The following is a 25,146-nucleotide window of genomic DNA, read 5'->3' on the forward strand; positions in this document are numbered from 1 at the left end:
CTTGGAGTGCTGGGGGTAGGGACAGATGGACTGCCTAGAAGGGCACAGCCTGACCCTCCCCCTGGCAGCACCCACAGGCGCCAGGGGTTTGCGCCAGGGGGAAGGGAGGGTAGGGAGCGGAGCAAGGGCAGGTGCTTCAAGCCCTGTGTCCTGCCGCAGGCTGGGAGGGGCTGCTGCTGAATGCCCGGGTGCCCAGGGAGCCCCTTTGGAAACTGCTGAACAGAGGAGACATGGGCCCGGTGTGAGGAAAGGGTTTTATTGCTCAGGGCTGTGTCCAGGGGCTGGGGCCCAGCCTGGGTTCAGTGTGCAGCCATGGTCTCCTTGATCCAGTCCAAGACACTGAGCATCTGCACATAGACGCCGTACTTGGCAGCTGAGCAGCTGCGGTCAAAGCTGAGGATCCCGGCCGCGTACCAGGTGTCATCCTCAGGGTCGTGGATGGCAAAGGCGCTGCCGGCGTCCCCGAGGCAGGTGGACTCGAGCAGCTCGCTCATGCCGACGCAGAAGGTGTGGCTGTTCAGCAGTGGCTTCCAGGCGTGTGTCTGGTAATAAGCCTTGCAGCTGCCGCTGTCGGCCACAGGCAGCATGACGTACTTGAGGTGCTTTGGGTGCTCCAGGAGGGTGTTCCAGCCCCAGCCAGAGACAAAGCCCACCCTCCCCACCTTTGCATAGTCCTTCTGGGCCAGGCAAATGGGCATCACGGCCTCTCCAACGGGCACCTTGTGCTTGAGCTTGAGCAGGGCCAGGTCCACAGCCCCCGGGAACTCAGGGTGCAGGACAATGAGCTCGACAGCCCCGGCGGGCGTCTCCTTGCCAAGAAAGAGCCGCAGGGTGGGGGCGATTTCATCCAGCGTGCTGTTCTCACTGTGGCCCAGGTAGAGGTTCCTGCCTGTCGTCAGCAGCCACTGGTCGCTGATGAGCGTGGCCCCCGCCGTGTGGTTGTGGTGGCTCAGCAGCCGGCCCTGCCAGGGGAAGCTGTTCTTGGCTGCCATCATGCCCCCAATGATGCGCTGCACCTGTCTGGCCGGGTTCTTGGGCTTCCCACACACTGCAGAGGGCAGAGACCCAGTGTGAGCCTGCCCCTCGCCCTGCAGAGCACAGGCCCCGCACCTCGCCTGGGAGATGGGAGCTCTGCTCCCCTCCACCCACAAGCCAACAAGCAATCTCCTTCCCAGGCCCTGGGCCGGCCGGGGCCTGGTGCCACCATCCAGGGCGAGGTGTGTCACTGGCAGAGGGAACAGCACCCAGAGGGGCGGCTGCCAGAGGGGCCGTGGCCGCTGCCTCAGTCTGCAGAAGCTCTGCTTCAGGGAACGCAGCCCCATCGTCATTGCAAGGGCATGGGGAGCAATGGGAGAGCAGGGCCCCACCCCTGCCTTGCAAAGAGAACCCTGTGCTCCACTCCACCCCCACCTCCCACTCACCTGGCTCACAAATGGGCAGCTCCTCTCCGGCTGCTTCATTCAACCACATGTGCTGCTGGCTACATCGGTACAGGCCTTGGGGCCAGAAAACCAGAGTCAGTGTCAGCCGTCCCCAGGCAGGGCACACAGGGCTCTGTGCACTTGCCAGCGGGGGGCAGGGCCCCAGGCATGTCCCCCAGGGGTGGGGGCAGGCCCCATGCGTATCCCCTTGGGGGGCCATGTGTATCCCACACGGAAGGAGGGCAGGGCCCCGTGCATATCCCCTCAGAGGGGGCAGAGCCCGGTATGTATCCCCCACAGAGGCGGGGGGACAGGGCCCAAGGTGTATTCCTCCAGGGTTGTGGGAGCAGAGCCCACATGTGTATCCCCCCAGGGATGGGGGAAGGTCCCATGTGTATCCCCTTGGGAGCAGGGGCGGGCCCTGTGCGTATCCCCCGGGGGTGCACTTCTGCCGATTGTGGGCATATCTCACCGTCACCGCGGCTGCGCAGCTGGTAGTAGGGGTCACACTGGTAGCGGGCCAGGTGCTCCACCTTCCCGTGCTCGATCCCCTTGGGCGCCGGGCAGCTCTGGTCTGGGGCACAGAGAGAACCCTTAGTGAAGTGCCCCCTGCTGGTGAGAGACAGTCCCACCCTTGTCCCCCACCGGGCACCCCCTCCCTGCCCAAAGGCACCCTGCCCCCAGCCCCCTGCCGGGCACCCCCTCCCTGCCCAAAGGCACCCTGCCCCCAGCCCCCTGCCGGGCACCCCCTCCCTGCCCAAAGGCACCCTGCCCCCAGCCTCCTGCCGGGCACCCCCTCCCTGCCCAAAGGCACCCTGCCCCCAGCCCCCTGCCGGGCACCCCCTCCCTGCCCAAAGGCACCCTGCCCCCAGCCCCCTGCCGGGCACCCCCTCCCTGCCCGAAGGCACCCTGCCCCCAGCCCCTTGCCGGGCACCCCCTCCCTGCCCGAAGGCACCCTGCCCCCAGCCCCTTGCCGGGCGCCCCCAGCCCCTTGCCGGGCACCCCCTCCCTGCCCGAAGGCACCCTGCCCCCAGCCCCTTGCCGGGCACCCCCTCCCTGCCCAAAGGCACCCTGCCCCCAGCCCCCTGCCGGGCACCCCCTCCCTGCCCAAAGGCACCCTGCCCCCAGCCCCCTGCCGGGCACCCCCTCCCTGCCCAAAGGCACCCTGCCCCCAGCCCCCTGCCGGGCACCCCCTCCCTGCCCGAAGGCACCCTGCCCCCAGCCCCTTGCCGGGCACCCCCTCCCTGCCCGAAGGCACCCTGCCCCCAGCCCCTTGCCGGGCGCCCCCAGCCCCTTGCCGGGCACCCCCACCCTGCCCGAAGGCACCCTGCCCCCAGCCCCTTGCCGGGCACCCCCTCCCTGCCCAAAGGCACCCTGCCCCCAGCCCCCTGCCGGGCACCCCCTCCCTGCCCAAAGGCACCCTGCCCCCAGCCCCCTGCCGGGCACCCCCCTCCCTGCCCAAAGGCACCCTGCCCCCAGCCTCCTGCCGGGCACCCCCTCCCTGCCCAAAGGCACCCTGCCCCCAGCCCCCTGCCGGGCACCCCCTCCCTGCCCAAAGGCACCCTGCCCCCAGCCCCCTGCCGGGCACCCCCTCCCTGCCCAAAGGCACCCTGCCCCCAGCCCCCTGCCGGGCACCCCCTCCCTGCCCAAAGGCACCCTGCCCCCAGCCCCCTGCCGGGCACCCCCTCCCTGCCCAAAGGCACCCTGCCCCCAGCCCCCTGCCGGGCACCCCCTCCCTGCCCGAAGGCACCCTGCCCCCAGCCCCTTGCCGGGCACCCCCTCCCTGCCCGAAGGCACCCTGCCCCCAGCCCCTTGCCGGGCGCCCCCAGCCCCTTGCCGGGCGCCCCCAGCCCCTTGCCGGGCACCCCCACCCTGCCCGAAGGCACCCTGCCCCCAGCCCCTTGCCGGGCACCCCCTCCCTGCCCAAAGGCACCCTGCCCCCAGCCCCCTGCCGGGCACCCCCTCCCTGCCCAAAGGCACCCTACCCCCAGCCCCCTGCCGGGCACCCCCTCCCTGCCCAAAGGCACCCTGCCCCCAGCCCCCTGCTGGGCACCCCCTCCCTGCCCAAAGGCACCCTGCCCCCAGCCTCCTGCCGGGCACCCCCTCCCTGCCCAAAGGCACCCTGCCCCCAGCCCCCTGCCGGGCACCCCCTCCCTGCCCAAAAGCACCCTGCCCCCAGCCCCCTGCCGGGCACCCCCTCCCTGCCCAAAGGCACCCTGCCCCCAGCCCCTTGCCGGGCACCCCCTCCCTGCCCGAAGGCACCCTGCCCCCAGCCCCTTGCCGGGCGCCCCCAGCCCCTTGCCGGGCACCCCCACCCTGCCCGAAGGCACCCTGCCCCCAGCCCCTTGCCGGGCACCCCCTCCCTGCCCGATGGCACCCTGCCCCCAGCCCCTTGCCGGGCACCCCCTCCCTGCCCGAAGGCACCCTGCCCCCAGCCCCTTGCCGGGCGCCCCCAGCCCCTTGCCGGGCACCCCCTCCCTGCCCGATGGCACCCTGCCCCCTACCGTTGCCGAGCTGGACTTCGTTGAGGCTGGTGTGGGTGGAGGCGAGGGCCCCCCAGAGCAGGCTGGCAACCAGCAGCATGGGCATCCTGCAGGGAAAGAAGCCGCCATGAGCAGCGAGCCGACCCCTTGCCCTTCTGGTAGGACACAGGACATTGGAATCTCTGTCTAAGGAGCTGGGCCCTCAGCCCCACGCTCACAGCACTGAGGGCTCTGGGCACTGCTGGGCCAGCCTGGAGCAGTGATGAGCTTCCTCCCAGCAGTGTCGTGTAGGAGCAGCCAGGGAGGCAGGGTCTCAGCAGAAGCCAAGTCCTCTGGCACGGCACTGGGGCCAGGTGGGCTGCAGCCCTGCTGCTGCCATTCCCCTCCGTGCCCTCCCTGTGAACAGGAGCAGGGCACAGGGGTGCTGGGCACAGGCCTGGCAGGCAACGTATCGGAGACGCCCCCTGCTCAACCCTGCCTGTGCCAGGCCAGTCGGCTGGGCCCAGGGCGCACGCACTCACCACATGGTCTTGGCGGGTTCTGCTCAGCCTATGGCTCCTGCTCCAGGTGCAAGGCGCTGGCTGCGAGGGCTCCCTCCTCCTCGCCGCTTTTATCCCAGCCCGCCTGGCCACGGCACCTGCTCTCTGTACAGCCTGACCTTACCAAGGTCAGTGACTTTCCCAGCAGCTGGTGTCTGGCCCGGAGGGGACCCTGGCAGGGAGCTGGGCACTTCTGGATGTCACAGCAAGGGGCGGGGCCTGGGGAGAGTTGGCTGCAGGGCTGCTCTGGGTTCGGCAAGGCCAGACTGGCCCATTGGGCACAGCGCTGGCCTGACACAAGCTGGGGTCAGTGTCCTGTTCCACCACAGATAGGGAGGCCGCTTGCCTGGCATAAAACAGCCAGTCCCCCTCATGGGCGCTCTGGCTCACACCCAAGACTGGGGCAAAACTGGCCATAGCTTTGGCCAGGCTTGGATGGGGACACCACTCCCCCCACCCCAACTCTTAAAGGTGGCACCCGTGTGGCCACCTCGCACACACCACCCTGGGGATGGGCCCTGTCACGGAGTCCCTGGGCGATGCTCTGGAACTGCTCCCCATGAAGCCAGGCAGGACTCTGGGGAAGTCTCCTTTCTGTGAGCAGCCTGTCTGCAGGACACACAGCGCACCCGGCTTCCACCTTCCTGGGTCTGACCTCGGAGCATTCAGCCTCCTCTGCCCCTCCGGGCTGCAAGGATCCTACACCCTTACCCCACCCCCTAGAGACTTAAGAACTGCCTAGGGGAAACTGAGTCACCCCCACACTATTCAGAGGAAACATTAAGAAACAGTCCCACTTCGTCACAGGCTAATGCTATTCCTGGAAGCATCAGCCCAGGAACCTGAGTGACCACCTTAGGAGCCGGGTGCTGGTGGTACAGAGCCCATGGCGCTGGGACAGGGGGAGAGCCAGGGGGCCAGTTCCACGGAGCCCTTGGCCCTGGGCAGGGGGAGCCAGGTGCCGATGGCACGGAGCCCAAGGTGCCGGGGGGGAGGAGACGGGTGCCAGTGGCACCGAGCCCTTGGCCCTGGGGGGGGGGAGCCGGAGGCACTGAGCCCTTGGCCCTGGGGGGGAGGGGGGGAAGCCGGGTGCCGGAGGCCCGGGAGCCCTTGGCCCTGGGGGGGGGACATTACTCGAACAGCTGGCGCCCTGGGCCTGCTCCACTGAGGGACGAGGGCAGCCTGGCTTTCTCCTCCTTTTTCTGTGGGAAGTGAAGGACTTCCCCGTTGCCGCCTGGCCCCTTCCCAGGCCTTGTCCCACCCCCGCTTATCCGCCCCTCGGTCTGTAGGGCAGGAACGGGCGGGCGGGGGGGGGAAGCAGAGGGCAGTGTAGGGCAGGGTGCGAGGGGGGGGAGCAGAGGGCAGTGTAGGGCAGGGTGCGGGGGGGGAGCAGAGGGCCGTGTAGGGCAGGGTGCAGAGGGCAGTGTAGGGCAGGGTGCGGGGGGGGAGCAGAGGGCCGTGTAGGGCAGGGTGCGGGGGGGGGAGCAGAGGGCAGTGTAGGGCAGGGTGCGAGGGGGGGAGCAGAGGGCCCAGGGCTGTATATCCTGTGGCACTGGAGGGCTGAACTGGGGTGGGCCAAGGCCTGGGGGATGAGTGTGGGGCAGAGGCTAGTGTAAAGGGTGGAGGTTTGGGGTTGGCAGGTGACACAGGGCAGTTCTGGCGGGGTAGGAAGGAGCCGGGGCAGTGGCAGGGCAGCCTGGGGCAGGGGGGCGGCGGGTGAGGTCCCGGCCCTGGTGGGGCAGCCGGGGGCGGCGGGTGGGGGGCTGATAGGGTTCTCAGAAGAGAACAGGCCATGCTCTGGCGCGCTCGCCCTGGGGCTGGCCGGGGGCCATACAGCCTGGATCCCTGAGCCCTACTTGGCACGATCCTCCAGCCGTGGGGCCCTGGCTGCACACAGGGTCTTCCCCACGCAGCAGGGACCCAGCGGGAACGGCTGCCATGGAGGGCCCTTCCTTCTCCACCCCTTCCCATCCCTCGGGGGGAGTCAAGGGGGGCAGGGGGCTGCCGCACCCCCTGGCTTGACGTGGGTTCTGTTACAGGTTGGTTTGATGGCCCTCAGCACCCCACAGTACACGTTGTTCCAGGCCCCCTGGGGGAGCTTGTCCCTCAGCACCCTTCCCTGCCGCGCTCAGACCCACATAAAACCAAAGGGGGGCACACTTCCCAGCCTCACCCGCTTGAGATGCCCCACCCAGAAATTGTGCACTGCTCAAAACATGATCATGCACCCAGCTCCCCCCATTGCACCAATGCCCCCCACTGGTCCCCTCATGCCCAGCTCCCCCCACAGCAACGGCCCCTCCCCCCACAGTGCCAATGGGGCCTGGCTCTCACCCCCCCCCCGTGCCAATGCCCCCCGCTGGTTGCCTCAACCGTGGACTGCCAGGGAAGAGCCCCCCTACTGAGCACCACCCAGGGTGACCAGCTCTGACTGCTGGGGAGAGCCCCCCTGCTCAGGCCCCTGCAGTAAGTTTTTCGTGCCAGGACTGGGAGCCACTGACCCACAGCCCAAGGCCAGGGTGTTGCAGGCTGGCCTGCTCCCAGGGAACACTGTGTTTCTGCTCCAAGGACTGGGCTGCATCATTAGCATGGGGCTGACCTCTGCCTAGTTCCTCAGCTCAGCCTGGTCAGCGAGTGAGCTGGCTGGGGCAGAGGGGCTCACTGCAGAGGGGGATGGGGGGCCATGGAGGCAAGGGGATTCTGGAGGACAGAGCAAGAGCAAGGGGAAGGCCCCGGAGCAGCACTGAAGCTGGGTGCACGTGCAGCAGCCGTAGCACCTGTGAAGTCAGTGGCAGCAGGAGCTTTGGAGCCGAGGATGGGACCCCAATTCTCCCAGAGAGTTTGAGGACAGCAGGCCCGAGCTAGCTTCCACCGCCTGGCACTTGCAGGCCCAGCACCTATAGAGGGTTGAGGGCTGGAGGCTGCGAGCGGCTTGCCCAAGCAAATTTAAGCAGAGAACTGTGCAAGAGAGAAATCTAGGTTAAGAGCAAGTCTTTAGAAGCCTGCAGGAGCTTTTCTGCTGGAGCCAGGAGGGGAGGCCCAAAGGCCTGGGAGCGAGCGTGGGGGGAGACTGGGCAGGGAGTTCAGAAGACAGAAAAGGAGCCTACCAAAAGTCAGGGGTGAGGTCTGTGCAGGAAATGCAGGGGGCCTCAGGCCTGGCACTGGCCCCGCAGCCAGGCACTCGGCCTGATCCCTGGCAGCTCAGCTGGGGACTGTGGGTGGCTGCTGGGCACAAGAACTGCCTCAGAGCATCACTGTGTTCCCCAAACCCTGTCCCAGGTGAGAAGTGGAGATCCCTTCCCCTGGAACAACCTGCCAGGGCTGGCCTCCTGCACCGTGCCCAGGAGAGCAATGGGGCCTGAGGGAGGATCGGGCCATACTCCAAAGTGGAGGGGAGCCCCATCTTGGCAGAATCTGGCTGAGTTTATGAGGTCTCTCAGCTGTGCCCACCTGCATTTCCCCAGGCTTGTGCCCAGCGTGAGCACACAGGCCCCAAGTCACTCCCAGCTGTGCTTTGTCTACACTTGGACCCACTGCTGGGCCCTTAGGACCACCCCAGGGCTCAGCATCCCCCAGCCCCACACTGGGGCACTGCAGCCAGCCCTGACTCCCCGAGGGGACTGCACCAGTTACAAGCCCCCACCCTGCTGGCAGCATCGTCCTGGATTCTTTTTCCCATGTGTCTCCCCCGACACTAGCATGGGAGGACTCTGCCTAGCTGGCGAGCATGGACCAGCGCCCTCGGACAGGGCCAGCTCTCTGGCACGGCCTGCTGCAAGTGTCCCCGGCCCACAGGCATGGCCTGGCTCTTACCAATGCTCTTGGCTGGAAGCTGAAGCTAGACACATTCGGACTGGAACCAAGGTGCACATTCCTACCTGTGAGAGTGATGAACCCTGGGCCAATTCTCCAGCGCTGGCCATTTTTAAACTAAGCTGGGATGTCATTCTAGCTTCACTGCAGGGATTAGCCTGTGACAAAGTGGGACTGTTCTTAATGTTTCCTCCGAATATTGTGGGGGTGCCTTAGTTTCCCCTATGCGGTTCTTAAGTATCTAGGTGGTGGGGTAAGGGTGTAGGATCACTGCAGAGCCCTAGAGGGCATGTCTGAGTTGTCACAGAGTCTCATCCGGGCCATGCTCTGGAACTGCTCCCCATGAAGCCAGGCAGGCCTCTGGTGACATCTGCTCTCTGGGAGCAGCCTGTCTGCAGGACACACAGCTCACACAGCTTCCACCTTCCTGGGCCTAACCTCGGAGCATTCAGCATCCTCTGCCCCTCCGTGCGCTTCCCTCAGCGAGTCCACTCAGGCGGGGTCCTGGGGGAGCCAGAGGGTCCTGCCCCCCAACTCCGCAGTCAGACGTGACTCTCAGCCAGCCAGTAAAACAGAGGTTTATTAGATGACAGGAACATGGTCTAAAACAGAGCTTGTAGGTGCAGAGAACGGGACCCCTCAGCTGGGTCCATTTTGGGGGGCAGTGAGCCAGACAACCCCGTCTGCACTTCACTCCATGTCCCAGCCAGCCCCAAACTGAAACTCCCTCCAGCCCCTCCTCCTCTGGGCTTTGTTCCTTTCCCGGGCCAGGAGGTCACCGGATTCCTTTGTTCTCCAACCCTTCAGTTTTCACCTTGCAGGGGGGAAGGGCCCAGGCCATCAGTTGCCAGGAAACAGGGTGTCAGCCATCCTCTGTGTCCAGACTCCTGCACACACCTGCCCTCTAGGGCTCTGCAGTGATTATACACCCTTACCCCACCCCCTAGAGGCTTAAGAGCTGCCTAGGGGAAACTAAGGCACCCCACAATATTCAGAGGAAACATTAAGAACAGTCCCACTTCGTCACATCTCCCCCCTTCGAGATCGAACTGAGTGGGGTCACTTTACCCGGTGACCTGGGGAAGTTCGAAGCCACCGTTTCCATGGATGCCCCAGCATCTCTCCCATTCCTTGGTAGGAGTTACACCAGGCCCTTCCAGTTTCACGCCCTCCTTTAGGTCGGGGGTGGTCGATAGCACTCGCAGGCCGCATGTGGGAAGGTCTATGCAGCCTGTGCCCTTTGGTCACCCCAAAACCCCAGGAGGTCAAACTGGGATTGGGTCTTCTCCCCAACAAGCTGGCCAAACACAGCCACTTGGTTATAGGACTGTTTAACTTTCTTAACAGTTTTCACTTCATCTGAGACCTTCTCAAAGCTATCCACACTGGATCTTTCAACAGGAAAGTCAGTGGAGCCATTCACAACAGAAAATTTCTGGCTGTTAGGAACTGAAACTTTCTTGATTAAATCACTTTCACACCCTTCAGTTGCCCTAAACTGCTTGCAAAGACTCCATGAGGATTCCTTTCCCTAGGGCTTTTCTATGCAACAATTCACCCCTCACAGAAATTCTGCTCTTACCCTCTTCACCTAGGGCTTGCTCTAGAAGAACACTTTCCTGAGCAACAACAAACTCTTTCTGGGTCTCCCTTACATCCAGAATCACCTCTGGCCCATCAGGCGGATTCCTACCCAATCCCATTTCAGGCAAACTGACAGACTTCCTAGATAAAAGGTTAGAAGCATTCTCCTTCCCTTTGCCACACACAAGTTCAGGAATCTTTTCCTTCTTGCTACAGGTTTCCACACCCTCAGTAAGTAACACAATCACATCACCTTCATGCTCTCCTTGTGCCCTGGCTAGGATCTCACTCTGATTAGACATTGTTGCGACACCCTTTCCAACAACACACTAGCAACAGGCAAAATACAAGCAACAGAATTGTCTGGGCTCTGGGATTTTACATAGACACTAACTGGATGTGACCTAGTTACAGGGCCATTCTCCTGAGCAGACACAAACTTAGTACCCTTCCCTTCCTGGGCTTTAGCTGAATCCAGAACAAACTCGGACAACTGCACGACCCTCAACCATCACACGCTGAAAGGCCCCTTCTGTCTGCTCCACACACAAAGAAGAGCCGGACACACTTTCTCCTTTCCCAGACACACAGGTTGGGACCTCTTTCCCCTTGTCCCAGCACACAAGGCTGGTCACAGACAACTGCCTGGAGATCAGGGTAGTTCCCTCCATAGGCAAGTCAATACCCCTGACAGACACAGGCACGTTTCCTTCCCTGTCACACTTCTCCACCCAGCTAACAGGTAAGGTCCAGGGTCACTCCTCTTCCGCTCTCCTCGCCTTCCCACCCTGCTGACTAGACACAGCCATCAGCTCACAAGGCTGCCTGGGCTCATCCAGACTTTCCTTACCAAGCACCTTGCCACTCCCCACAGATCCCCTGCCCTGCCTGTGTCTCCCCCACTCAGCTGGGGTCTCAGCTCCCACTGTGCTCAGCGCTGCCCTTGCTTTTCCCAGTGGGGTAGGCAGCGAGCTCGCTGCTTTCCTCACGGCATCTGAGCCAGCGTGAGCCCCCTCTCTGGTGTGCAAGGGGGGCGGGGAGCATCTCTCAGTCCCACCCAGCCCCAGAGGTCTGGTCACAGGCAGGCAGGCAGCCTGAGCCTAGCCGCTCCTCCCTGCTGCCAGCCAGGTCATCCGCATTTTCACTGACCATTTCCCTCTCCACCGATTGGTTCCCTGGATTCAAATTCAAACCCTCGTCAGTTACAGGAGCAAGGCCTGGATCCTGTCCCAAAGAGACAGTCACCCCACAACAGGGTCTCGCAGCCGATATCCCGGAGAACCCCAACGGCCAGCCAGCCCCACCCCTCCTGGGTCTGCACAGGGATCTGGGCCATAGAGAGGGTGAGGGGCTTCGTCCCTGGGACCCTCACCCAGCCCCTCAGCATCTGGTGAGGCTGCACCCCCCAGGGCCTGACAACAGTTCTCTGTCCCAGGATCTCGCCACCCCAGGAATGTCTCCCCATTGACCATCACCTTCCGCTCCCACGGGGGTCCGAGGGGCCAGAGCCCAGGAAACTCCACACTGTCATATAGGTTGGGGTCAGGAGTGGGAGCCTGTCCATCTCCCCACCCATCTGGCTGACAGAGTCTATGGCCTTGGGACCCAGCAAGGGAGCTAGACACCGGGGCTTTTCCACAGGGTCCCCCTGGTTCAAATCTCCAGCCTGCTCAAAGGCAGTGAGGTGGGCATCCACATCCCCCCCCGCCTTAACCAGGGGCAGCAATTTAGTCTCGAGGTTCCCTGCGGAACTGGCCCCCCTCCCCCACTCACCCCGGGGAGGTCCCCTAGGCCTCTCCGCTCCCCCACCGCCAGTTCATGCTGCTGCTGCTTCTGCAGCTCTTTCTCGGGCTCTCACTGTCTCTCCCGGTCCTCTTGCTCTCTCGGACTCAGCTCCAATCCCGGCCGTCTCCAATCCCCCGATGGGGAACCCGATCGTGAAGACCCCCATCTGGTCCTGGACAGGAGTCTTGGCGATGCCTGGCTCCCACTCCCGCTGCTCCCAGATCCTGCTATAGCCCCATTTGGGGTCAGGAATCTGTTCCTTAGAGCGGGCATCCTCCTCCAGCTGCAGGATGAACTGTGCCTTGGTGAACTTTCCAGTGCTCAACCCTCTCTTTCTGCACAGGGTTACAAAGTCCTTCTTCAGGAGACAGTGACAGACCATCACTCCGCTCTTCCCAAGTTGTTGTGGACTCACAGGCCTGTGTGCTCTCAGCTCCCCACAGTTTCCAGGGAGAACCCCTAGTGTGCCAGCCCTTCTCAAGGTCACCCCCTCTTTGCCAGGGTCGAGCTGCAGACTCCTCTGCCCCTGGGACCACCCGCTGCAATCCCCCGGGGGACCCTGTTACTGCAAAAGTCCTTCTCTCTCGTCACACACTTCCAAGGGTTAACCACCCCCTGAAACCGTCTCTCTCTGAATCTTCAGCACGCCTGGTCCCCATCAATCCCCCTTTGTTTTACTGCTCCTCAGTCACTTACTGCAGGAAGCACTGTCCACAGGGTGCAGTAGATCCCACCGCTTCCACCAGTTGTCACGGAGTCCCTGGGCGATGCTCTGGAACTGCTCCCCATGAAGCCAGGCAGGACTCTGGGGCAGTCTCCTTTCTGAGAGCAGCCTGTCTTCAGGACACAAAGCTCACACTGCTTCCACCTCCCTGGGACTGACCTCGGAGCATTCAGCATCCTCTGCCCCTCTGTGCGCTTCCCACTGCAAGTCCACTCAGGCGGGGCTCCTGGGGAAGCCAGAGGGTCCTGCACCCCAACTTCGCAGTCAGACGTGACTCTCAGCCAGCCAGTAAAACAGAGGTTTATTAGATGACAGGAACATGGTCTAAAACAGAGCTTGCAGGTGCAGAGAACGGGACCCCTCAGCTGGGTCCATTTTGGGGTGCAGTGAGCCAGACAACCACATCTGCCCTTCATTCCATGTCCCAGCCAGTCCCAAACTGAAACTCCCTCCAGCCCCTCCTCCTCTGGGCTTTGTCTCTTTCCCAGGCCAGGTGGTCACCTGATTCCTTTGTTCTCCAACCCTTTAGCTCTCACCTTGCAGGGGGGAAGGGCCCAGGCCATCAGTTGCCAGGAAACAGGGTGTCGGCCATCCTCTGTGTCCAGACTCCTGCACACACTTGCCCTCTAGGGCTCTGCAGTGATTATACACCCTTACCCCACCACCTAGATACTTAAGAACTGCCTAGGGGAAACTGAGGCACCCCACAATATTCGGAGGAAACATTAAGAACAGTCCCACTTCGTCACATAGCCTCAGGCCGGTCTCCAGCCTGTGCTATGCAGGGACCAGACTCGATGATCACCATGGGCCCTTCCGGCTTGGAATCCATGAACATACCTGACAGTTTCCACACCGCCTGTTTGCGGCTGAAGCAGATGCTACATCCTAGCAGCCTCAGGTCCCAGGCTGGAGAGAACTCACTCAACTGCCCTGGACCTGAGGCCGGGGACCTGCCCTGCTTCAAACACCATGCCCCATAGCTTGGCTGTGGTTCTTAGGGTGAAGGGCAGGCACTGGCCCAGCCTGTTCGGTGGGGGACGCAGGCTTGAGGGGTGGCTGGTCAGAGCTCAGCAGGGGTAGATCCAACTCCTCAGCCTGCTGGCCCCATGCTCTCTGGCCTCCCCGTAACCATGGGGTTGCCCCACAGGCTACAGCATCCAAGCCAGGAGGGGAGTTAGTGATGCCCCTACTGATAGCACTGGAGTAGGCTCCCTATGGTGCCCTTCAGTGGGGTGTCTCCAAAGGAGACAATTGGGATCATTTAGTGCAGTGCATCAGGAGAGAGGGATCCACGTTCACCAGCGAGGCCATGCTAGTAAATTGCAGAACATAAGAACCAGGGGGACAGGCCATGAAATCAAAAGGCAACAAACCACTGACAGGAAAGTTAGCCTGTGGAACTCACTGCCACAAGAAATCTGGGCCCCAGGCTCAGGAGGATTTAAGACAGGATTAGAGGCGTTTGTGGGAGAGAACATCCAGCATTACCTTCAACCAGTCAGAATAAGCCAGGCCGTAAGCCTGGCCTGAGGAATAGGGAGCTGATGGGCTCAGATACCCCCTCCAGGTGCTCCACTGGGACCACACCAGGGCTTCCCCCACCTGTCCCCCACAGCAGCTAGCACCAGCCTGGCCCCAGCAAGGTGCGGTACCAGGCCAGGCTCCCCACAGAGCCCCCAGCAACGGCAGGGGGAGGCAGCGTGAGGTACTGCAGCAGCCAGCACAGCGACACCCCTCTGCACCAGCCCAACAGGGCCTGGAACAAGCCCCTGCCTCCCGCCAGGTCCCCGCTCTCGCAGGGGTCACATCACGGCCAGACGCGGGGGGAGAGGAGGTGGAGCCAGCAGCCTTCCCTGCTCAGAGATCACGGGGGGATGGACACAGGACACCAGCTAGCTGGACCTGGGGGTGCTGACCCTGGACTGATAGACACAGTCGTCCCCCATCAATGGTCTCTGACCTGGCCTGTTGATCTGTCACCCTCCAGCAACAGTGGGGCTGGTCCCTGAAACAGGCTGCGGGCAGCTCCTGCCTGTCTGTCCAGTGAAGCCGTGCACGTCAGTGCGTGGGAGAGGGGGCGATGCCCCATGCCTGCACAGCTGGGTGGGCCGGGGCCAGTGCTGACAGCAGCAGGCTGCCATTAGCTCATGGAGACATTTGCACAGGAGGGTGTGCCCAGGGGCAGATAACAAGCAATGGGGGGGGGAAGGGAAGACCCAGCTCATACCAGCCTGGCACCCACTATTAAAACACCCATTGGCACCGGAGCAGAGCCCCCCGGGGCAGAAGAGCCAGGAGGCTGGCCAGTGCCACCCACCCTCCCAGCCACTGCCAGTGCCATCCTGCCCGCACTCTAGGCAGGCCTGGGTGCTACCGGAACTTGACAGGTTCTAGACAGGCCCCAAGACGTCACCCCTACAGGACACTCTGAACGTGCTCCAGGGCAGAGCCCCCTCCCCTCCTGCTGGGACAGCCAAACCCCCCGCCCCTCCCACCAGTGGGGGACAGGTCCGCAGGAGCATTCCCTACCCAGCACAGCCCTACAGCTGCGCCTAGGTGAGAGCTGCAGGAGGCAGGACCAGAGCTGGGGTGAGCAGCCAGCAGGGATCCTCATCTGCCAGCAGAAACCTGAGCTCTTCCCTGGGCAGTGTAGCCTACAGGGCTATCCTGCCTCTCTCTCTTTTCTTATAGGTTTCTTATGGTTTTAATTATTTGTTTAATATAAACCTGTAAGCCTATTATAATAAAAGTAGTTTGGCTGTAATGCAAGGGACCTACAGGCCACATCCTGCATGTTGAGCTAAGGCAAAGTTAGCAAACATAAGTCTAGGACCTTTCACCTAGATAGAAAGAAACAAAATAACTGGGAGGGCAAAAACAACAAATGTAAAAATAATCAAATGTAATTAATATGTACAAACATACCAGCCTGTGGAGTAAGTGTGCCCCAACCTTTCGCTGGGTAAGAAAACTAGGTTTAAAGAGAAAAGAAGGGCTCAACCACCCATGCCTCATAAAGGGGGTAGGCCACCATGCCAAGGAAGTGTCTAGGCCTCTAAGCATCTAAGTGTTTTTTGTACTTGCTTTCTAAATTTTCTAAGCTCCAAGCTTCTTTGTTCTTTGTTTTACTAATCTATTTGTCTGTAAATTCTTAATGTTAAGTTTTAAGTCAGTTAGTCCAACTCTTAACTCTAGCTTCTTCTAAGCTCTGCACCACACACTCAAGAATTAAGAAACCTAAACCTAAACTCTCTTGGCATGCCAGTCTCTTACCACCCAGTTATCAAGAAAAGGTGTAAGTATATGAATCAAAAGCCGGATAGTATATAATACCATATGTATCTTTAAAAGTACTGCATCTGTCATTCTAATTTAACCATTTAATTACCAATTATTATTCCATTTATCTCAAAAAAAGTCAAGACTGTATTTGTCTCAGTATAAGCATCTTGTCATACCCCCAAGGGTCCTTTGCAAACTCTGTACAGCCCGATTCTGAAACAAAAACCCCATTATCTTCTAGTCAGATGAACTGGCAAGCCTATAACCCATATTAGCCAAATTAATCATATAGCCTCCTAAAAATCAGGCAACCGCAAGGCAGCAGGCCCCGCCTGCAGCTGGCAGCAGCTGAGCAGAGCCCAGTCCAGCCCCCAGGCAGCCCCTCAGCCAAGCCACCCTGCTCCAGGCCACAGGCTAGAACTGCTGCTGTGGTACCTGCATGGCCCCATGAGCAGCCAGAGCCAGCCTGGGGGGACTGTAGGGAATCCAGAACCAATGCTCCAGCCCCCAGGGCAGCTGGGGGTGAGAGCCACAAGCCCCCCACACACACACAAAAAAAGGGATGCGAGACTGAACGAGCGGCAAGTTTATTGACAGTCCAGTGAGAAGCCAGGCCCAGGCAGGGCTCTTAGCCCTGCCCCAATCTCCTTCAGTTGCAGCCCCCCGCCAGCCAGTCCTGGGGAGCAGCACAGACAGCTATGGCCAGGGAGGCAAAGTCAAAACCAGAGCCCGGGGCAGATGCCAAGCCAGCGCTCAGGCAGGGCCCTGCAGGCCAGCGAGGGCTGGGCTGAGGCAGCAGCATGGAGCAGGGCTGCCAGTGATGCTGCTTGGGGCACTGCCTGACCCAGCTGGCTCCATGAACAGCATGGCCAGGGCTCCATCAGGCTCAAGGCTTTGTGCACCCACATGGGGGGTGGGGAGGAGGCGAGTCCTTCGCAGGCAAATGGCAAAGAGCTTCCCCCTTGGAGAAGGGGAGCAGGGACTTGGCACCACCCCAGTGCCAGCAGCATGCCAGGCCTCGTGAGTCACAGCTTCGTAGGGCAGGGACCCCGACCTGCAGCTGCTCAGGACTGGCAAGGGTCAGCCCAGCCCCACACTGCCAGCACTGCTCAGCAGAGACATCTGGGAGCAGCTCCCCGCCCAGGCCTTGCTTCGGTCCCTCCACGCAGGGCAGCTGGGAGCCTTCTCCACATGCCCAGGGCAGCACCGGTACAAAGACCACGAGCTCCCCATGACCCCATTAGCCCACTCACTGGACAGGGGCTGGGGTCTCTCTACGTCACTCGACCCCTCCCATGTTCTGCACAGGGGATGACTCAGTCCAGAGACTCCTGACTGACTGGCTCACACCTGGGAGGTACCAACCATTGTTCCCAGGGCACTGCAGCTTCTCTAGGCTGGGGCATCCAGGGGCGGTGCAGAGAGCCCTATCCACAGCCCCACACGCCCGTCAGCACCGATGATCCGCTCCAACAGCTTCTGTGACGCTCTGAAACCCCTGCTCCCTAAGCCAAGAACAAACAGCTGTGAGCACTCCCCCGAGGCTCAGTCCGGCACTCCCGCCCCCCAGCCCAGGAACAGGTCCTCCCAAACGAGCTATGCTCTGGCCTCTGTCCTGGGCTAACCCCAGCACAGAGCATAGCTCCGCTTGCAACACAAGCCTGCTGGACCCACGGATCACAGCTGCCCAGCATCCCAAGGCATGGGGCCTGCAGGACGCTGGCTATGGCAGCAGCCAGCGAGAGCCCTCGGCAGGCCTGGTGCCTGTCGGCCATGAGGCCTTTCAGACCCAGCACCTCCCACACCACTGGGGAGGCAGGCACAGAGCCCACCCCCCCGCACGCAGAACACCGCTGGGAGCAGCCCAGCCCTCACTCACCTCAGCAGCACCTCCAGTTCCCGTTTCACCATGCTCACCACAGGGGGCCCCTGGTAGGTGAGCGCCGTGTACATCTGCACCAGAGAGGCCCCAGCCCGGATCTTTTCCAGCGCGTCCTGCCCGCTGCTCACCCCGCCCACGCCAATGATGGGCACCTTCCCTAGGAGCAAGGGTGGGCATTAGAGGCGGATGGAGCACCTGGCCTGGGGCTGGCGGAGCGGGGGCACTGAGTTACCTTGGGTGAGGGCATACATCTCGCGGACGGTCTGCGTGGAGAGCGCTCGCAGGGGCCGCCCGCTGAGGCCGCCGGGCTCCGCGCGCAGGGTGCCCCGCAGGCTGCTGGGACGGCTGGTGGTGGTGTTGGTGACGACCAGCCCATCCACACCTAGCTGAGACACCGAGGGGACATGATGGCAGCAGAGCTCCAGGCCCCTGCCGCATCTTGTGCCAGCTCGGCCAGCCGCCCTCACAGGGGCGCCAGAGCAAGTGGGGAGCAAGCAGCAGAAGCCTGCTGGCGACCGGCTGCCCGAGCAGCCTAGCACAGCAGCCACCACTGGCATCAGAGCCAGCAGCTCCTGGCGGGGACTGGGGAGGACCTGCCCCTGGGTGCAGCCGGTCAGCAGTGAGACACGGCTCCATCCATCGCCCACCCTCTGGCCAAAGCCATTTGACTGCAGCCTGCTCCGTGCCCCAAGCTGGAGCTCCTGGCTGGGACACCCTCCCCTTGTTCAGCCTGCACTTCTCTTGTCCCAGCCCCTTTTCCCTAGTGACTCCCCCACGCTCCAGGCCCCTGCAGACAGGTACGTCCCCCGCCAGGGCTACCACTTCACCCCTTCCCTGCACTCTCCCCTAAGCCCCCCACTCTGCCCCCTCCCTCGGGCACAGCAAGGCCTGTGCTGGGCAGCAGGCGCCGCCCCAGAGCTACCTGCCCACTACCTACCTCGGTCACCGTGCTGGCTATGTCCTGCTTGTCCTGGGCAGTCAGGTCCGGGGCAATCTTCACCAGCACGGCCGGCTTGCGCTCACACCTCAGGGCATCCCTCTCCTCCAGCACCTGCAGGGACGACACCAGTGCCAGGAGCTGCTGCAGTAAGTGACATGCCAAGGGAGACACCCACGCTGTCCAGAGCCCCCGCCCCCCCGCACTGGTGTGACAAAGGCTCGACAAGCTGGGTGGGGTGGCAAGGTCAGCGCCCAGGGAGGAAATGCAGGGGGTACATCAGAGCAGCACAGAGACGTCTCTGGGGAGCAGGGGAAGAATCCCAAAGGCACAGCCAGAATTGGGGAGGGTAGAGACACAGACAATGCTGCTGCCTAAAGGGAGGAAGGAAGAGCTTGGGATGAATCCCCTCCTCAGGGCCACAGCACAGCCCCCATGCCTTCCAAAGTGAGACGCCCAGCCCCCCACCGAGTCCCAGCTCCCTGCCCATCTGCTGCTCTGCAGAGCCCCCCCCGAAAACAGCTACCTCCAGCTCAGACAAGCGCTGTGCGAAAGGGCTGGCAGCCGGAGCAGCGAGGGGAGCACCCGGCACCGCCATGCTGCACCAAGGAACACCAGGGCAGGTGCCGCAGGCTGGCCTGGGACAGTCACCCACCTTGGCCAGCAACCGGCGCAGCTCAGCTTTGCCCTGCAAATCCCGCAGCCCCGGCGTGTTTGGACTGGACACATTCACCACCAGGTAGTCGGCCAGCGGGCCCAGCGTCCGGACCCCATCCACATAATCTGCCACCGCATCTGCTGAGCCCTTGTTCTTACCCAGGTTTATGCCGAGGGGAATCCCAGCTGGAACACACGTGTGCCACTCAGAGAGGCAGGAGCACCTGCCTCACCACCTGTCCGCGTCCCCAGCCAGGCCACCCCAGAGACGGCAGCACAGCTGCAAGCACATGCCCTGCTAGCTGCTGCTGGACCAACCCCAGAACATGCAGGGCCCAGGCCGGGCACCGGGGACACAGCTGTGCCGGGCCAGGTTTGGGGGAGAGTCCGAACGCAGGCAGCTGCTCTGCACCATGCCAACACCATGGCTAGCTGAGGGTGGCCACGCCGGTGCCAGGCCGATGGCAGAGAATTCCCTGCACTCACCAGGCCCCTCAGCACTGCCCCATCCCTGATGCACGGGGGTCCCAGTGACACCAGTGCCCGCCCCCTGCTGGGGAGCACAGGAATTGCTGTAGCAGGTCACACCCCCACACATCAGGCTAGCCAGGGTCCCCATCTCCCCCCAAAAGCAGGTAGTAATGACCAGAGCTGAAGGCGTGAGACTCTGCGGATGGGCAGTTACGGAGTGGCCTGCTATGAAATAGCAAAGCTCTCCTGAGCCATGGCCTGTTGGCTCACGCTCTGAAGCAGGGGCAGCCATCGCCCTTATGGCCTTCCTTGTTAACCCAACATCAAATCCCCTTCTGAATCCCATCACGCCCTTGGGCTCAGCGATATCTTGTGACAGTGAGTTCCACAGGCTAACAACCGACTGCTATAGCACTCTCCCTTGTAACCTTGTTAAGGATTTTCATGATAGCAAGGAGTTTTACCTTCCGTGAGCTGGAGCTGCACTCCCTGCCGGGCCCGAAGCCTACACTCCACAGCGGCATGTCCATGGCTGTTAAAGCCGTATCTGCGCGGGAACAAGGAGAGGTGTCAGCAAGCAGCACGGAGCTGGGCTGGAATCACTCCCACCAAGGAACAATATGCCAGGAAAGGGAGGCCCTCAGTCTCCTTGTGGGACACAGGGGGCTGCTGGCTGCCAGGCCTGGGGCCACAAGACACTTACCTAGAGGGGAAAGCTGCGGCTCCGAGCCCTCCAGGGCTCTGCCCAGCAAGAGATATAGGATGGCAACAGATACCTCTGCTCACTGCCCAGCCACAACACCCTACCCCCACAGGATATAGGATGGCAACAGATACCTCTGCTCACTGCCCAGCCACAACACCCTACCCCCACAGGTCACCTGCCCCTCCCACCTCACCCACAGCCAAGGCCCACTGGCTTGCCCCACCCTCAGTCTCTTCCCAGCCTCCTCTCTGGCCTTACTCTCTTTTGCTGCAGGTCAATGGAGGTGGGGTAGGGAAAAAATGCCCACCCCCACTGCTCCGGGCAACACCTAGAGGCAAACATGGGATTCCCCTCCCTCCCCCGTGACAGCAGCCTCTAACCCCAGCCTACCTGTTAATGACAGCCTGGTCCTCTGGCAGCCGGAAGACCCGGGGTTTGGGGTTCCCTTCCTGAGGCTGTGGGGTGACACTCCCCACTTCCACGAAGCCAAATCCAAGCTTGGAGAGTCCATCCACGGCTTCCCCGTGCTTGTCAAAGCCAGCGGCCAGGCCCACCGGGTTCCGGAACCTCCGTCCCAGCACACGCACCTCCTGGGAGAGCAAGCGAGGCCCCATGACCCCCCTCACACTGCACAGCGACTGGCCCGGGGCCAGGGCCCAGCTGCGGGCCAGCCATGAGAGCAGCCCAGATAGGTTACTGGGCGGGGGGAGGGGGAGGGAGGTTGACCATCCACAGCCCGAACGAGAAGGTGGGTCCCTCGCTCACTTGGTCTAGCCCAACCTCCAGCAGGCTGCCCCGCACTCAGCAGGGGCAGAGCCCCACAACAGCCAGCCCCCTCCCCCACGGCGACGGGCTCCAGTCCCAAGCCCCCGGGGGTGCAGCTGGCAGAGCAGGGATAGCTCAGCTCCCGGGGACATCACCTTCCCCCAGAGCCACTGGGGCATCCCACCAGCTCTGACATGGGGTAGGTTCTGGGGCCAGGCGCACACCCCACATATCCCACCCGGGGGTGATGGGGCAGCCCCCGGGGGGCTCAGACGGGCAGATAGTGTCCCGCGGAGCCCGTGGGAGGGACGCACCAGCACGGCCGAGTCACGCTGGGCCATGCGGGGCAGGACCCCCAGGCTGAGCAGGCGGATGGCGAGCAGGTGGGCGGTCTCGGGCCCCAGCAGCCGCTGCAGCCCCGGCATCAGGCACTCAGCGTAGAACCGCTCCTCGCCCGCAGCCACCAGGTACGAGGCGCAGAGAAGGCCGCCCCCGCCCAGCACGGCCATGGCCTCCCGGAGTCGCTGCTGCAAGGCAAGAGCTGTCAGTTACCTCCCGCCCCCCGAGTGCTCCCCCCGGCCCCGCCCCACTCCCCTCCCAGAGTGCAGCCCCTGCTCCCCCCCAAAGTGCTCCCCCACAGCCATGGCCTCCCGGAGTCGGAGTCGCTGCTGCAAGGCAAGAGCTGTCAGTTACCTCCCCCCCCCCCCGAGTGCTCCCCCCGGCCCCGCCCCACTCCCCTCCCAGAGTGCAGCCCCTGCTCCCCCCCAAAGTGCCCCCCCTCCCCTCCTCTGCTCCCCCCCAAAGTGCTCCCCCCCAAAGTGCTCCCCCCACTCCCCTCCCAGAGTGCACCCCCTGCTCCCCCCCAAAGTGCTCCCCCTCCCCTCCTCTGCTCCCCCCCCGAGTGCTCCCCCCGGCCCCGCCCCACTCCCCTCCCAGAGTGCTCCCCCCTGCTCCCCCCCAAAGTGCCCCCCCTCCCCTCCTCTGCTCCCCCCCAAAGTGCTCCCCCCACTCCCCTCCCAGAGTGCAGCCCCTGCTCCCCCCCAAAGTGCTCCCCCTCCCCTCCTCTGCTCCCCCCCAAAGTGCTCCCCCCACTCCCCTCCCAGAGTGCACCCCCCTGCTCCCCCCCAAAGTGCCCCCCTCCCCTCCTCTGCTCCCCCCGAGTGCTCCCCCCGGCCCGGCCCCACTCCCCTCCCAGAGTGCACCCCCTGCTCCCCCCCAAAGTGCTCCCCCTCCCCTCCTCTGCTCCCCCCCAAAGTGCTCCCCCCACTCCCCTCCCAGAGTGCAGCCCCTGCTCCCCCCCAAAGTGCCCCCCTCCCCTCCTCTGCTCCCCCCGAGTGCCCCCCTCACCCGCAGCGGCGCCCCCATCCCGCGGGCCGGCCACCCACGGGCCACGCGATCTCCAGCACGTCCGGAACCGGAGCCCTCTGATAGGCTGAGGGCCCAGCCAATGGCGGCCGAGCCCGAGGGCGGGGCCCCGCCTCCACACAGCCTGTGAGCACGCGCGATAGAACCCAGGCGTCCGGGCCCCGCCCCGCCCCCTCCCAGAGCTGGGGCTAGAACCCAGGAGTCCTGCTCCCGCCCCCCGGCTCCCACCCCCACTCCTCTCCAGAGCCGGGACAGAACCCAGGCGTCCGGGCCCCGCCCCCTCCCCCACCAGACCCCGCCCCCTCCCAGAGCCGGGACAGAACCCAGGCGTCCGGGCCCCGCCCCCTCCCCCACCAGACCCCGCCCCCTCCCAGAGCCGGGACAGAACCCAGGCGTCCGGGCCCCGCCCCCTCCCCCACCAGACCCCGCCCCCTCCCAGAGCCGGGACAGAACCCAGGCGTCCGGGCCCCGCCCCCTCCCCCACCAGACCCCGCCCCCTCCCAGAGCCGGGACAGAACCCAGGCGTCCGGGCCCCGCCCCCTCCCCCACCAGACCCCGCCCCCTCCCAGAGCCGGGACAGAACCCAGGCGTCCGGGCCCCGCCCCCTTCCCCACCAGACCCCGCCCCCTCCCAGAGCCGGGACAGAACCCAGGCGTCCGGGCCTTCCTCCCAGGGTTAGGCTGGCGCCGTTCTGGAAGGGAGCTGCGCCCGCTGGCCCTGGCCTGTGTCTTGGGGCCGTGGACACGCCCCGGGGCAGGGCCTGTCCTGGCTCTGTGGGCGCAGCGCGTGGCCCAGTGGGGTCCTGCTCCGTGCCTGGGGCCCTCGCCGGGCGGGGATACAGAGACTGCGGATGGGCAGCCCCATGCCAGGCGTGCAGCCCACGCCGGCCCGCCCTGAATGCTCTCGCGGGTTCCTTTCCCCACTGACGACCCCTGGATGAGAGAAGCTACTGGCTGTCCCGGCCCCCTGCCCTAGACGGGAGGCCACCTCCCCGAAGGGAGCGCCAGGCTGCGGCCACGCCTGGGTGTGGGCGTTCACAGGGTGCAATGGGGCACAGCAAACCCCTGCAGGCTCAGGGCCCTGCTGTTCTACAGCCATGCCAGGCGTGGCTGCTTATTCACAGGTGCACACGAGGCTGGAGGAGACGACGTCTCAGGATTTTACACCCCGGTGCCCTCCCCCCTCTGCCCATGTGAATCTGCCCCCAGGAGAAACTGTACATCTCTAGCCTGCTTAGTGCTGTCTGGTGCTCATGGCTTGGCATTTGCATCAAACTTGCCAAGCATCTGAACCGCCCCATTGTCTAGGGATGGGGTGTGGATGAGGGTGAGATTCAGGCCAGAGGAGACAGGGGTGCTGGAGTGCCATGTTCCCCAGGGGCCCCTTTCTGTCTCAGCACCGCTACCTGCCAGCCACCTCTCTAGGCCCTGTTGCTGAGTCTTCCCTGGCTACCTCACGAGAGCTACTGTGGGCATGGCAGGGAGGCTGGTGTGGGGCACACACCCCTCAGCATCGACACTGCCAGAGTTTGGCGCCAAACTGGTGGGGGTAGGTGGGGGAGGGGAAGCTGAAGAGATGGTCACCCCAGGTTACAGCCAAAGAGCACTAAGCAACTGAAAGAAGTGTCCAGAAGAAGGAAAACCTGTTTCTATGGCCTTTGTGGAGCTCACAAAGGGCTTTGACCTGCTGAACAGAAAGAGCCTTTTTCAACTGCTCAAGAGAACTGGGCCCTCCCGTCCTCATCAGTCTGGTTCAAGCCTTCCACGCAGGCTGCAGTCCAGTATGATAGTGGTCAGTCTGGCAGCTTTGAAATCCATAGTAGTGTCAAACAGGGCAGTGGTTTGGCACCAACACTTTTCAGTTTATTCTCTCTGCTGCTTTGTCAGACTCTCTCTCTGCTAGTATAAAGGGTGTCCATCTTCATACGAGCTCAGCTGGAAAACCCTTCTTCATTGCACATCTGAGAGCAGAAGGCGAAGTTAAACGCCTGCAGACAGGAGAACGTCTATTCGCCAGTGACTCAGCGCTCATCGTGTGTCGTGAAGAGGCGCTCCAGCAGCTTTATGCTAGCTTGGCCTAGCCAGCGGTCTGAAGAAGACAATGATTATGGCACAAGGCGCACTGGCTGCACCAGAGGTTTCAGCAGCTAACATCAAGCTCAAAGTTGTACACAAGTTCTGCTATCTAGGGTTAACTGCACTGGATAACTCATCTCTAGCTGACGAGCTTCAGCCTTGCCTCAGAAAGGTGTCCACTAGATTCGGTCAACTGACCAAGCACGTTTGGGACAACAGGAAACTAACATTTCATTTTCCCTCTCAAGCCCGACAGACACCTCCACAAGTCCCTTTGGGTGCAATATGACTCCTACCCAGGACCAGTTATTATCCCACATAATGTAAATAGTTCTTGAAAGCCCCAAACACAGGCCATTTATCCCACGCCCAGTGCACACAGTCCATAAATGTTCCGAAGTCCAACACCGCAGCTCATCCCCCAGGTCCAGTGGCCCCTGCCATGCCCGGGCACGCCTTCGGTCCCTGCCTGTCATACCACAACCACCACCCCAGCCCTCCCACCTAGAGTCCTTCCCAGGCTTCTTCCTGGCTTCCACACCTCTGCCTGGGGCGGGGCAGCGGGCTAGGGAACTCCGTTCAGAAACCTCCTCCCTAGTCACAGCTGCCTTCCTGCCATTGGTTAGTCCCAGATGCTCTCCCACGCTCCTGGGA

General features: G+C 63.0%; 2 protein-coding genes across 6 annotated transcripts; both read right to left on the bottom strand.

The window, feature by feature from the left end:
• Nucleotides 1-242: 242 nt before the first annotated feature.
• LOC144929059 (haptoglobin-like) lies at nt 243-14,767 on the bottom strand. Of its 4 annotated transcripts, XM_073308358.2 has the most exons (6): nt 12,322-14,767; nt 11,699-11,960; nt 3,926-4,011; nt 1,894-1,995; nt 1,422-1,496; nt 243-1,048 (listed from the first exon to the last, which is right to left on the bottom strand). In XM_073308358.2, the coding sequence occupies exons 2-6, from the start codon at nt 11,896-11,898 to the stop codon at nt 300-302; spliced, it is 1,212 nt and encodes a 403-aa protein (XP_073164459.1). In that variant the 5' UTR covers nt 11,899-11,960; nt 12,322-14,767; the 3' UTR covers nt 243-299. The 4 variants fall into 4 exon arrangements, with proteins under 4 accessions (XP_073164459.1, XP_073164458.1, XP_073164461.1 ...); XM_073308357.2 differs by having other exon boundaries at nt 11,699-14,767; XM_073308360.2 differs by lacking the exons at nt 11,699-11,960; nt 12,322-14,767 and adding an exon at nt 8,695-8,789.
• Nucleotides 14,768-16,200: 1,433 nt separating this feature from the next.
• DHODH (dihydroorotate dehydrogenase (quinone)) lies at nt 16,201-22,535 on the bottom strand. Of its 2 annotated transcripts, XM_073308359.1 has the most exons (9): nt 22,400-22,534; nt 21,367-21,579; nt 20,678-20,877; nt 20,046-20,128; nt 19,109-19,296; nt 18,454-18,567; nt 17,749-17,902; nt 17,514-17,673; nt 16,201-17,139 (listed from the first exon to the last, which is right to left on the bottom strand). In XM_073308359.1, exons 1-9 carry the CDS (start codon nt 22,415-22,417, stop codon nt 17,085-17,087), a joined length of 1,185 nt encoding a protein of 394 aa, XP_073164460.1. In that variant the 5' UTR covers nt 22,418-22,534; the 3' UTR covers nt 16,201-17,084. The 2 variants fall into 2 exon arrangements, with proteins under 2 accessions (XP_073164460.1, XP_078704275.1); XM_078848149.1 differs by lacking the exon at nt 16,201-17,139 and having other exon boundaries at nt 17,553-17,673; nt 17,749-17,898; nt 22,400-22,535.
• Nucleotides 22,536-25,146: the final 2,611 nt, after the last annotated feature.

This window comes from Lepidochelys kempii, chromosome 12 (genome assembly GCF_965140285.1).
Source record: "Lepidochelys kempii isolate rLepKem1 chromosome 12, rLepKem1.hap1, whole genome shotgun sequence".
NCBI classification, from domain to species: Eukaryota; Metazoa; Chordata; order Testudines; family Cheloniidae; genus Lepidochelys; species Lepidochelys kempii.